Raw genomic sequence first — 14,139 nt, forward strand, 5'->3', positions numbered from 1 at the left:
GTTTCTGGGTGTTGTTGATAAACGGCTTTCGCTTTGCATATAATAGAATTTCAACTCGCACTGACAGACGTAGCGACCAACTGTAGTTACTGACAGTGGTTTTCCGAAGTGTTCCTGAGCCCATGTGGTGATATCCTTTACACACCGATGTCGCTTTTTTTTTGACGCAGTACCGCCTGAGGGATCCAAAGTCCATAATATCATGGCTTACGTGCAGTGATTTCTCCACATTCTCTGAACCCAGACCGTAAATGGTGACATCCCTTAATTCCTTGCAATAGCTGGTTGAGAAATGTTCTTCCTAAACAATTTGCTCAGGCATTTGTCGACAAAGCGGCGACCCTCGCCCCCCGTCCCTTGGTTGTGAACGACTGAGCATTTCACGGAAGCTGCTTTTTTATACCCAATCATGGCACCCACCCGTTCCCAATTAGCCCGCTCACCCGTGGGATGTTCCGAAAAAGTCCTTGACGAGCACTCCTCAACTTTCCCCGTCTTTTTTGCCACTCGTGCCAGCTTTTTTGAAACATGTCGCAGGCATCGAATTCAAGTGAGCTAATATTTGCAAAAAATAACAACGTTTTCCAGTTGGAACGTTAAATATCTTGTCTTTGCAGTCTATTCAATTGAATATAAGTTGGAAAGGATTCTGTTTTTATTTGCCATTTAGACAACTTCAGTGGTTTTAGGGGCTGTAAATAATATAGTTTGACATTTAAAGGAGTGTTCCACTTTCACATAATCATCAGTTTTTCCATGTTTTCTCTGGTATTTGTCTTTAGCGTGGCCTTCCGTTTACAACTCATTCTTCCCATTATTGCGACCATTTTGTTATTCCTGCCGTGTTCACTCGAAAACGAAACTCAAAAGATGTGCCTGTTCCCCCCCCCCCCCCCCCCCCCCACTTACGGGTGAATAAACGTGAATGAGGGCGTGGACACACAAGGCACGCCATACCTCCAAATAGCGACACGGTCGTTTCCTGCAGAAAAAGCACTCCTAACCACGGCAAAGTTCAATATAGACCTCTCTTAAACGCAGAAAAATACGGGTTCGTACTCATGATGCTCTGGTGACGGCGGTGGTGTAAGCTAGCACCGATGTCGCCGAGGTGAAGACAAAAAAAAGAGGTGTGCCATAACGATATTGCTGTTCAAAGACCACAGTGTTTCTCGTTGCAACCCAGACTCTCCGGGTACATTCGCTATCACGCGGGTATAAGAGCAAAGAACAAGGGGGTTCTATTATTAGTGCCACACCCAAATACCACAATTAAAAAAAATGTAGCATTTTTCCAATGCTATAAGAAAATATACATTTCTTCAACTGATATTCCTTTTTTTATATATTCTAGATAAAACTTTATACTTGGTTCTTATTTACATTTGGTGAGGGTTTCGGGAACTGATTGTAATGCAATACCGTCAAAGCTGTCACATTAGTGTTGTTTGAAGAGCAGAAGCACTTTGACATTCAGAAATCAACACCCGGTTCGGGGGAGGGCGGGAGGAGACGTTACAGAAGCGACAGAGAGGTGGAGCGACGGGATCGAGGAGGGGGAAGCTGACACCACCGATATATTTGGCTGTGGAGAAAAAAACCCCGCTCCCGCAGCTCCACGACGGTCGGATTAGAGATATATGTAACGATACTGGAAGGGTCGCGGCCGAAAGGAGCCGCGGATGAGATGAAAGCCTTTCTTGGTGGGAAAAAGGGTCGTTAACTTGAGAGACGGGTTTCCACAGTGGTGAGAAAAAAGAAGAAAAAAAAGGCAGAGTCAGCGGTTATACTCGCTCCACTCGACTGGGGTCGTAGGAGTCTGATGGGAAACCAGAGGAAACAATTGGAAGTGAGTCAGGACCGTGGCGATGTGTCGTTTAGTGTCACAGCTGCACCAGCTACCACGGGAAAAGGTGCACCTCGGACCAATAAAGACCAGATTAAATGATCCGCAATCTTTTCATCAGAATGATCAAGCAAGCTAAAATGTTTTTAATGTTGATTGGATGTTTTATTTGTATTTGTTTATATTGAATTCTTGTACTGGTTGATTTTTCTTTTTCTTTCCCTGCACCGTGACTAGGGAAGGTCGTTTGGATTGGTTCAAATAAGTTCTTCAATAAACCCCCCTGTTATTTTCGTTGGCCACCAGATGGCGACACAATAGCAGTAATCAAACAACTGGATACTTGTGTACAATATGGATACAGCACTCCTGGTCATCCATCCCATTCATCCATTTTCTTCCGCTTATCCGAGGTCGGGGCGCGTGGGCAGCAGCCTAAGTAGAGAAGCCCAGACTTCCTTCTCCCCAGCCACTTTGTCCAGCTCCTCCCAGGGGATCCCGAGGCGTTCCCAGGCCAGCCGGGAGACATAGTCTTTCCAACGTGTCCTGGGTCTTCGCCTTGGTCTCCTGCCGGTCGGACGTGCCCTAAACACCTCCCTAGGGAGGCGTTCGGGTGGTATCCTGACCAGATGCCCGAACCACCTCATCTGGCTCCTCTCGATGTGGAGGAGCAGCGGCGTTACTCTGAGCTCCTCCCAGATGACAGAGCTTCTCACCCTATCTCTAAGGGAGAGACTCGCCACCCGGCCGTGATCTTGTCCTTTCGGTCATAACCCAAAGCTCATGACCTCAGGTGAGGATGGGAACGTAGATCGACCGGTAAATTGAGAGCCTTGCCTTCTGGCTCAGCTCCTTCTTCACCACAACGGATCGATACAGCATCCGCATTACTGAAGACGCCGCACCGATCCGCCTGTCAATCTCACGATCCACTCTTCCCCCACTCGTGAGCAAGACTCCTAGGTACTTGAACTCCTCCCCTTGAGGCAAGATCTCCTCCCCAACATGGAGATGGCACTCCATCCTTACCCGGCCGAGAACCATGGACTCGGACTTGGAGGTGCTGATTCTCATCCCAGTCGCTTCACACTCGGCTGCGAACCGATCCAGTGAGAGCTGAAGATCCTGGCCAGATGAAGCCATCAGGACCACATCATCTGCAAAAAGCAGAGACCTAATCCTGCAGCCACCAAACCGGATACCCTCAACACCCTGAATGCGCCTAGAAATTCTGTCCAGAAAAGTTATGAACAGAATCGGTGACAAAGGGCAGCCTTGGCGGAGTCGAACTGGTCAAATTAAGTTAAAGTTAAAGCACCAATGATTGTCACACGCACACTAGGTGTGGCGAAATTATTCTCTGCATTTGACCCATCACCCTTGATCACCCCCTGGGAGGTGAGGGGAGCAGTGGGCAGCAGCGGTTGTTAAATAAACTTGTGCCGTCTTGCCCCTGGTCTATAGGCTACTACCTCTGGATTCTGACTGCCTCCCTCGATCCTCGACCCCCTGCTTGGACACGGATTACGCTGCCACTCTCCTACCCTCGACTGCTTGCCTGCTCACGGACTGCCTTCCTGCTTTGTCCCTCCTCTCGCTCTCCACAACACTACAGCTAACCACACACATTGCCTCACACACACACTCTTGGGTTTTGTCACAAACGTCATTCTATAGTTATTTGTTAGTATTTGTATATTATTCTATATATATATTGGTCTATGTATATAATAAATCATAGAGCTTTACTTCCCCCTGGTGTCTGTGCCGTCAACTCCCTCCTGTCAAACACAACATTTTGAACATCAATAATACATTACTTTATTAGGGTTAGTTTTCCATATTTACCATTGTTCTCTGTTCAATAATTGTACTTGATTAATTATTTTCAAACATTCTACGCTACAAAATAATACAAATATGTATGATTACTGCTTATATCGTACCAGATACATTTCGGTATGGGCCAATACTCAAGGGTTCAACATCGGTATCGTAACGGAAGTGAAAAAGTTGTATCAGGACACCCCTCTCATTATTTTTATTTTTATTATTAGAGCTGTCAAAGGTCATATGATGACTGGCCGAAAATGTTCAAGTTGATGTTGAAGTACAAGCGTTAAGAAATCCACTGTAGCTATGAGCCGAGCCATCACCGGAGCACGTCGATTCTGACCTACCACCAAAGCGACCACGAGCCTAGCAGAGCTGAAGACGGCCGAAGGGGTGCGTTTTGTGGTTTTAACACACCCCTTTGGTTTCTTTAATACAAAGCTCACTCAAGAATTAGGCATTAGTCAAAACAGAGAGTCACACTGAGGAACTAACTTGCATGTTTTTTTCTTAATTTAATATTTGTATTTAATCTGTTCATTACAGTGTTGCATAAATTCAAATGTGTTTGGTGTTCAATCAGTGTAGGTTCTGACTTACACAAAAATTGTCGTCGTTAACTCATTTTAAACCGGAGACTTCCTGTATTGGATTGTTGAGGTGCACCATCGTTGTAGCTGGTGAGACTATAGAAGCATTCATAAAGGCCTGCGTCATATTATTCACAACCTCTGACCCACCTGAGACCGTGTGCAGCTCCTCCTCTTCCTCCATATTCGAGGAAGTAAAGGTCCCAGAGCTGAAGCTGAGTGGTAGGCTTATTTCTCTCTTGGGAACACTTCGGGGCTTAGGAAGAAGCGGAGGCTTTTGGAGCTTCGTACGGCGCTTCGCTTTGGGCACCTTTTCTACTTTGATGTTGTTGGTCTTCTCACACCGACTAACTTCTGCTGCATTCTGTTCATGTTTGTCTGCGTTGGCGACAACTTCAAGCTGTACTTTTTCGTCTCCCTTCACTTCAACATCTTCCCTACCTTCATGTATTGTTTTCAGTGCAAAAACATCATTAGTCTGTTCTGCCTCCTTTGGTCTTCCATCGACTTTGCATATATCTTCATCAGACTGACAACATTCTTGGAGTGCTACCATCTTAATGTGTGTTTCACATGAATTTTCCTGTTCAACTGCATAATCCACGTCCTTCTTTCCTCCTTTCTTCTCCTTCAGACCTTCATCTTCTAATTCCTCCACCACCTTAGAATCATCTCGAACTAAGTTCTCCCGCCCAGACTCCTCATTCTCACACTCTCTAATGGAGTCGGCCCCTTTCAGGCTGAGGCGTCTTATTCGAGACACCGAGTCTAGCTCTTTGAGACGGGCCATTCTGTCTATGGTTGACCTGCCCAGAGATGCAGCAGATGCAGAAGCAGAAGAGCTTAGCTTATCTTGCAGAGATTCAATTAATTTGCTGGCTCCACCACATCCCTTCTTTTCTCCTCTGCCCATTTTGTGTGCTAGTTTCTCATCAGGGCTGACGGGTAGGGACAGAGGCAGATTACTTGGTGGGAATTCAGGCAGATCCAGTACCGCCCCCGGCTGAGCGATATTATCTTCATTGTGTTCGCCATCATCGTGATTGTAGCTGTGCTTTTGTCGGCCATCTTCATTGGAGTATTCCCTTATTAATAGCTTAGCCTCTTCTATATCCGCTCCCAGTAAAATGACGGATTCCTGTTCGACCTGCTCAGGCTCTTCAATCACATTATCTTTGTCTTCATATGAATAACGCGGTTTCTCAGCTACAAAAGGTTCGATATCGTCACTGTACTCCTCTATGCTGTCAGACACACCCAAGGCCCCCACTGGAATGGTAATACCCAGGATTCTGGCTGCTCTCTGCTCAATTGATTCATTTTCCGGGATTACCTTTGCACATTTAACGTCATACAAGCCACTGAGGTCCTCGGTAGGTAATGCATTAGCTTGCTCATGAATCAGTAAGGTCTCAAGATGCTTATCTGCCATTGTTGACTCATTTGATTTTACAGGCTCAGAGATTCGATATTTCTCATCACCAGCATCTTCACCGAGTTTCAAACTCAGCTGTTCCTTGCATTGTCGCATTTTGTCTAATGAAGTGTTTGTCTCCGTGTCCGTGTCCGCTTCAGCTTTAAGCTCTTGACTAGAATTGTGCTCTAGGCAGCGAGTATTTTCAACAAGCGCTGTGCCGCTCTCACTTAAAAGCTGCACTGACAAGTCCTTGTGGTCAAGTGTCGCTGGGACCAGGAGTGAGCGTTGCATTGTCTCCCCATGACCACTAGGGGCTTCTGTGTAGACGGTTAGTCCAACATCCCTGAGCAATGACTCCTGAGGGACTGGAATATCCTGCCGATAGGGTTGGTTTGAATCCCTGTGTTGAGGCAGCAAGGACCGAGGTGGCCTCTCGTCTGGATTGGACATCAGGCATACCTTATATGTTGATGGTGTGTTGGACTGTGGTCTGGAAAAAGTATTTTGTGTGCCCATGGATTCCAGATCATCGGCAGAAGGAAAAGATCTCGATCTGACTTTGATAGCAGTTTTTTCTGAGAGTACGGGTGGAAGACTAATTCCTTCTCTGCCTGGTTTGAGGCAAGCATTGAATCGTGTATGTGGTTTGTATCGGTTAAATCTTTTATTCGTGCCATCTAGATCATCAATTGACCAACCCACATGCGGTCTTTTGCTGATTGTGTCTTCCATCTCCTTATTGATGCTCTCTAGCTCACCAATAGCATCAAATGGTCGTCGATTTACTGGTTTTAGTAGAAACTGACCAAAGGCCACTTGTTCTGAACACTCTGGAGGAGTTGAGTTGCTCCTCTTTGGAGAGGATGGATTCTGGTCTCTTTGATCCGGTTTCTTAAATGGGGAGGTTAGATGTTGTTCCGTAGGTTTCAGTGATTGCTGTGGTGTTGGGCTGTTGCTGAGACGAGAGAAGGCGCTGTTGCTGGAGGGATGGAGGTCTTTCTGGCCAGCCATGGGGTATCCATAAGCGGAACCGTTGTCTGTCCCCACACCACTGTCTGTGGTTCTGTCCAAAACAGAGTGGATAGGTTCTTGGACCCCAGGTGGGCTTTGGGGTTCTGGACTTTTCACAACAGTCAAAGGTGAGCCAGTCTGGGTTTCTTGGTTACGGTATTGGTTTCCTGGCCAGGACCCAGCATAACACCTCTCCCTGTCATCACTGGCTTGGAGTGCCCAGGCATCTATAATTTCCTTCCTTAGAGGAGCCCTCTTGGAATTCCTCAGGGAGGAAGTGCTGCTGGTGTGAAAGTGTGAGTATTGGAGTTTGATGGGCATCTCGTTGACCGACTTACTTCGCAAACTGTGAGTCTCTTTGAGACCAACTGCAAATGTTCCTGTATTGGTCATCGTTAAACTTCGTTTTGTGTCATTGTTATTCTGATCTGCAGATGAATCTTTATTAAGGTTAGTTGGTGTGTGAAGGGGAACAGACACAAGGCAGAAGATGGTCTCACTCACTCTTCTCTTTGTACTGCGGTTATTCTCCAACCCTGATTCTGGGACAATTTTCTTCACTTGTGTGATGGTTTCTGCAAAAACCTGATCTAAACTGGACCCCTGGCGAGATGATGCTCTTCTTATTGGGGCTTGAAAGGCTGAAGATGGCAATGGAGGAGGATGTTGGTTTTTGGAATATGTGTTGCAGTTTTGGTCAGTTGCTGAGAAGTTATCGACAGTTTCTTTGTGCAAATTGCTGTGCCACCTTTTATTGTCATTGTCAAAGTCACATGAAGATGTCTGATTAACATCACCAGCCAGTTTGGCAGTGATAAAAGGCCCCATAGACGGAGGCAAAAAGGCACTGTTGCCGGAAGCTGGTTCCGACACGGTGGTGCTGGGAAGCTCATTGCGGATGTGACGAATCTTGTCAGCGTCTGTCAGGGAGTTCCCGCCCAGGGCTGAGGAAATGTGCCGGATGCGGGGGTCATTAAAAGAAATATATTGTACGCCTCCGCCTGGGACCTGCATACTACACAAAGGATGGAGTTGCTTCTGGCCTGCCATACACCTTTCTCTGGGTGGCTCAGACCAAGAACCTGCAGGATGCCGAGTGATCCAGTGAGATCCATCTGGAGCCACATGTATATGTTGGTACACATCACCTCTGTACCTAAAAGTAAAAGAACCCAGTTTTAGAATGACTTGCACAATAATTCATTCATTGTCTACAACTTAGCCTTTTGCGGGTTACCAAGAACTGGAATGTATCACAGCTGATTTTGTGAAAGAAGTGGAAAACACACTAGACTGGTCGACAGCCAGTCGTAGAGCACAAATAGACTGAAGAATAAAGACCAACTTAATCTAAGGGTTAAAAAGGTTACGCAGGGATGTAACGACTACCGGTTTTTAGGCTTGGGCAATTCAAATCACTTAATTGAGCAAAGAATTTAAATTAAAGGGGAACTGCACTTTTTTGGGAATGTTGCTTATCATTCACTATCATGAAAGACGTGATTTTTTAAAATGCTATCTGTGTTGGCCCTGCGATGAGGTGGCAACTTGTCCAGGGTGTACCCCGCCTACCGCCCGAATGATAGGCTCAGGCACCCGCACCGGACAAGCCGTAGAAAATGGATGGATGGATGGCATTCTAACTAAACCCAATAAAAAAACATCCAAAAAGCGGCAACAATACTCCATTTACATTTTGTGACTTGAATATTTACCAAGTATTAGTGATATTGTTATTATAAGCGCTGACGCAGACAAACTATTTATAGCGGCGCCGTGATCACTAGCGTGTGTGCCTATGTCGACATAGGCACACACTTCCTTTGCTCGTGAACGTTTATTGTAGATCTTGCCGCTTAACTGGATAGTAGAAGGATGAGGATGTATTCCGACACGTTGGCACACTTAGACAGCCAATTTAGACCCGTTATGGAGAGAACGACACGAAAAGGCGTTTGGTTCCACCCCCCTTTTCTTGGTGAGGATTATGAGTCATTTTTCATCCAAAACATAACATCTAAAATATAACAAGATCCTATCAGTCGGCATCCTAATGACAGCAGACATTGTACAGTAAGTGATGTTTTATTATGTTTCATGACATCTGCAGTGAGTAATAGTCAGTGTAGTTAAAAAAAAGCAAACGCAGTATGCTTAAAATGGTCAAAGTAGTGTCACGGCCAGGGCGCATTCCAATGTATAAGCCTGCACAACCTGTCATGCCGGGCCGGAATATAGTCTTCTGTACCGTAAGCCGATAACCAGCTTTATGCTCTCTTTTGCTCTCTCTCCGTCATTCTTCCCCGTGCTTGATTTGTCTCCTGTCTTCTCCCTTGCCCGCAGTGTTTTCCTTCCGTTGCCTTGGTTTCGAGCTGTGCGTCTCGCTCCCTTGGACTTCCCCCCCTGGATCTCGACTGCCTTTCCGGATCTCGACCCCCCATAATTCCACAGTATTCTGGACATCTTTTGCAATTTGTTTAATGAACAATGAAGGCTGCAAAGAAGACAGTTGTAGGTGGGATCGGTGTATTAGCAGCGGACTACAGCAACACAACCAGGAGGACTTTGTTGGAGAGCAGACACGCTAGCCGCCGACCTCACCTTGACTTCCTACGTCTCCGGGCCGCCAAACGCATCGGGTGAAGTCCTTCGTCCTTCTGCCGATCGCTGGAACGCAGGTGAGCACGGGTGTTGATGAGCAGATGAGGGCTGGCTGGCGTAGGTGGAGAGCTAATGTTTTTAGCATAGCTCTGTGCGGTCCGGTTGCTAAGTTAGCTTCAATGGCGTCGTTAGCACAGCATTGTTAACCTTCGCCAGCCTGGAAAGCATTAACCGTGTATTTACATGTCCACGGTTTAATAGTATTGTTGATTTTCTATCTATCCTTCCAGTCAGGGGTTTATTTTTTTTGTTTCTATATGCAGTTAAAGCACGATGCTATCACGTTAGCTCGTAGCTAAAGCATTTCGCCGATGTATTGTCGTGGAGATAAAAGGCACTGAATGTCCATTTCGCGTTCTCGACTCTCATTTTCAAGAGGATATAGTATCCCAGGTGGTTTAAAATACAAATCCGTGATCCACAATAGAAAAAGGAGAGAGTGTGGAATCCAATGAGCCAGCTTGTACCTAAGTTACGGTCAGAGCGGAAAAAGATACGTCCACCACTGCCTCTCAAGTCCTTCACTGTAACGTTCCTCATCTACGAATCTTTCATCCTCGCTCAAATTAATGGGGTAATCGTCACTTTCTCGGTCCGAATCTCTCTCGCTCCATTGTAAACAACGGGGAATTGTGAGGAATACTAGCTCCTGTGACGTCACGCTACTTCCGGTACAGGCAAGGCTTTTTTTTTATCAGCGAGCAAAAGTTGCGAACTTTATCGTCGATTTTCTCTACTAAATCCTTTCAGCAAAAATATTGTTTACACCAGCAGCGAGAGCGATTCGGACCGAGAAAGCGACGATTACCCCATTAATTTGAGCGAGGATGAAAGATTTGTGGATGAGGAACGTGAGAGTGAAGGACTAGAGTGCAGTGCAGGACGTATCTTTTTTCGCTCTGACCGTAACTTAGGTACAAGCTGGCTCATTGGATTCCACACTTTCTCCTTTTTCTATTGTGCATCACGGATTTGTATTTTAAACCACCTGGGATACTATATCCTCTTGAAAATGAGAGTCGAGAACGCGAAATGGACATTCACATTGACTTTTATCTCCACGACAATACATCGACAAAACACTTTAGCTACGGAGCTAACGTGATAGCATCGTGCTTAAATGCAGATAGAAACAAAAGAAATAAGCCCCTGACTGGAAGGATAGACAGAAGATCAACAATACTACTATCAGGAGACACCCCCCCCCCCTCCACACCCCTGATTGTAAATAATGTAAATAATTCAATGTGATTATCTTGTGTGATGACTGTATTATGATGATAGTATATATGATAGTATATATCTGTATCATGAATCAATTTAAGTGGACCCCGACTTAAACAAGTTGAAAAACTTATTCGGGTGTTACCATTTAGTGGTCAATTGTACGGAATATGTACTTCACTGTGCAACCTACTAATAAAAGTCTCAATCAATCAATCAAAACCAAACACTGGACCTGTAACTACACGGTTAATGCTGTGCCGCCTGTCGAAGCCTAGCAATGCTGTTGCTAACGACGCCATTGAAGCTAACTTAGCTACGGGACCTCGTCAGAGCTATGATAAAACATCAACTCAGCTCTCCTGCGTTCCAGCGATCGACCGCGCGACGGAGGACTTCACCCGATCATCGATGCGGTCGGCGGCTAGCGTCGGATAGCGCGTCTGCTATCCAAGTCAAAGTCCCCCTGGTTGTGTTGCTGCAGCCAGCCGCTAATACACCGATCCCACCTACAGCTTTCTTCTTTGCAGTCTCCATTGTTCATTAAACAAATTGCAAAAGATTCACCAACACAGATGTCCAGAATACTGTGGAATTTTGCGATGAAAACAGAGCTTTTTTGTATTGGGATACAATGTGTCCCAATACTTCCGTTTCAACCATTGACGTCACGCGCATACGTCATCATACATAGACGTTTTCAACCGGAATCAGACTGCGTGGTCGGTTGTAGTGGCTTTCAGTAGGCCTTTAAAAATATTTCTGTGTGTGTACTTTTTGAGCACATTTAACAACACCATGTTAATTGTGTTCACAATAACCGTGATATGGCATTTTCATATGGTTATATCCCTAAGGTAATAAAACTCATGTAATTTAATCTATGACCAAATAACCCTAAATTAGGAGCATTTCAAATAACGATTATCATGCCATTACTCTTAAAATAATACAATTTACCTGTAGTCAACTGCAATCTCACCAAATCCCCGGTGCCCCCCTATAATCACAGGGGCTCTCTTGTACGATGGAGGGGGGTTGTATCCTGGAGGTCCAGACTCCTGTGCAAAATAGTCCAGTGGCGCCTCGCCCGTCCGCAGGATGGGAAGAGGAGTCCTGTCCCTTGTCTGGGAAATAACCGAGTCTCTCCCAGACAATACCTCGCAACTTCCCCTGATCTGCTGGTGCATCTCGTAGGAGGGAGGTCTCGGGGGCCGGGTGAAGCGGGGCTTTGGCGTTAACGACAACTGGTTGGCACTTGCTGGCCTGTCGTTCTCGGGCCAGCGGGGTGCCCTGTAAAGGTCATGGTGTGACAGGGGGTGACCGTTGACACGTCTGTACAGTTCCTGACCGCATGAGGCCACGTCCACGTATTGCAGGCTCCCAGGCCGCAACATCCTGGGCATGGACTGGGATTTAGCTTTGGTCCTGGGGTGAACTACCATTCCCTCTGGTGTCCTGGCATGGAGCCGTTGCTGCTCCAGTGCCCAACGTTCACCCTCATTTTGCGACATCTGGCGACTGAAGCTGACGGTTGGACGCCACTCATCTGTCCCCAGGCTCTGGCACTTCCTCTCAGCTGCCAGTCTCCATTGATTGAGCGCCGCTTCCCTCTCTTTGGCACGAGCCTGTACCTGGGCTGCCCAGCGCTGCCTCTCCTGCACGACCCTCTGGCGCTCCTCAGCGGACAACTCTTGACCTCTGGCTTGTTGAGGCCCCTGCGACCTTTTGTAGTCCCCGTGTCCACTTGCGTGGGGATCTCTGAGGTCAGCGTAGTCCAGCAGCACGGTAAAGTCCTGGCCTCTCCTCCTCCAGAAGGACACGTCCTTGGACTGCATCTGTTGACCTCTGGAGCCATCGCAGAGCCTAATTGGAAAGACACGGTTAAAAATGTCGAGTTTGTACAAACGTTCTTTACAAAAGCAATTCACGTTTTAAAAAAAATCATGTGGCCATGGATCGTCAAAAGTAGGGTTGTCGAAAGTATTGATACTTTGATACCGAATCGATAACAACATGCAAAAAATGTATTTATACAAGCTTTTTTAGTAGTGTCAGTACCGAATATTTCTTTGGTGAGCTGCAACAATTTTCGGCGCTAAAGCAGAATGAGCCAGCGTTTCCTATATACGGAATCGATAACAACATGCAAAAAATACATTTATAACAGCTTTTTTAGTAGTCTCGGACAATTTTTGGCGCTAAAGAAGAATGAGCCAGCGTTTCCTATATACAGAACCGATAACAACATGCAGAAAATAAATTTATACCAGCTATTTTAGTATTGTCAGTACCCAACGTTTCTTCGGTGAGCTGCAACAATTCTCGGCGCTAAAGAAGAATGAGCCAGCGTTTCCTATATACAGAATGGATAACAACATGCAAAAAATACATTTATACCAGCTTTTTAGTATTGTCAGTATCGAATATTTATTCGGTGAGCTGCAACGATTCTCGGCGCTAAAGCAGAATGAGCCAGCGTTTCCTGTATACAGAATCGATAACAACATGCAAAAAATACATTTATAACAGCTTTTTTAGTAGTCTCGGACAATTTTTGGCGCTAAAGAAGAATGAGCCAGCGTTTCCTATATACAGAATCGATAACAACATGCAAAAAATACATTTATACCAGCTTATTTAGTAGTGTCAGACAATTTCCGGCACTAAAGAAGAATGAGCCAGCGTTTCCAATACACAGAATGGATAACAACATGCAAAACATACATTTACACAAGTTTTTTTAGTAGTGTCAGTACCAAATATTTCTTCGGTGAGCTGCAACGATTCTCAACGCTAAACAAGAAGCATTTCCTATATACGGAATCGATAACAAAATGCAAAACATGCATTCATACCAGTTTTTTTAGTAGTGTCAGACAATTCTCGGCGCTAAAGAAGAATGAGCCAGCGTTTCCTATATACAGAATCGATAACAACATGCAAAAAATAAATTTATACTAGCTGTTTTAGTAGTGTCAGACAATTCTCGGCGCTAAAAAAGAATGAGCCAGCGTTTCCTATATACAGAATCAATAACAACATGCAAAAAATGCTTTTATACCAGCTTTTTTAGTAGTGTCAGTACCAAATATTTATTCGGTGAGCTGCAACAATTCTCGGCGCTAAAGAAGAATGAGCCAGAGTTTCCTATACACAGAATCAATAACAACATGCAGTAAATACATTTATACCAGCTTTTTTAGTAGCGTCAGTACCGAATATTTCTTCAGTGAGCTGCAACGATTATCGGCGCATTCTCTGGATCGATAACAACATGCAAAAAATACATTCAGACCAGATTTTTTTAGTAGTGTCAGACAATTCTCGGCGCTAAAGAAGAATGAGCCAGCGTTTCCTGTATACAGAATCGATAACAACATGCAAAAAATACATTTACACCACCTTTTTTAGTATTGTCAGTACCGAATATTTCTTCGGTGAGCTGCAACAATTCTCGGCGCTAAAGAAGAATGAGCTAGCGTTTCCTGTATACAGAATCGGTAACAACATGCAAAAAATTAATTTATACAAGCTTTTTTAGTATTGTCAGTACC

The 14,139-nt window shown here is 45.3% G+C and overlaps 1 protein-coding gene across 1 annotated transcript in view; it reads right to left on the reverse strand.

Annotated features, from left to right (window-relative positions):
- Window positions 1-890: 890 nt before the first annotated feature.
- The window catches only part of LOC133630262 (uncharacterized), an 80,119-nt gene continuing 66,870 nt past the window's right edge, over window positions 891-14,139 (reverse strand). Inside the window, exons 3-5 of the mRNA XM_062021744.1 lie at window positions 11,543-12,448; window positions 4,420-7,853; window positions 891-1,819 (exon numbers count right to left, since the gene is read on the reverse strand). Coding sequence (XP_061877728.1) covers window positions 1,785-1,819; window positions 4,420-7,853; window positions 11,543-12,448 — 4,375 coding nt within the window. The 3' untranslated portion in view covers window positions 891-1,784. The remainder of the gene's footprint in view (window positions 1,820-4,419; window positions 7,854-11,542; window positions 12,449-14,139) is intronic.

This window comes from Entelurus aequoreus, linkage group LG15, assembly GCF_033978785.1.
Source record: "Entelurus aequoreus isolate RoL-2023_Sb linkage group LG15, RoL_Eaeq_v1.1, whole genome shotgun sequence".
NCBI classification, from domain to species: domain Eukaryota; kingdom Metazoa; phylum Chordata; class Actinopteri; order Syngnathiformes; family Syngnathidae; genus Entelurus; species Entelurus aequoreus.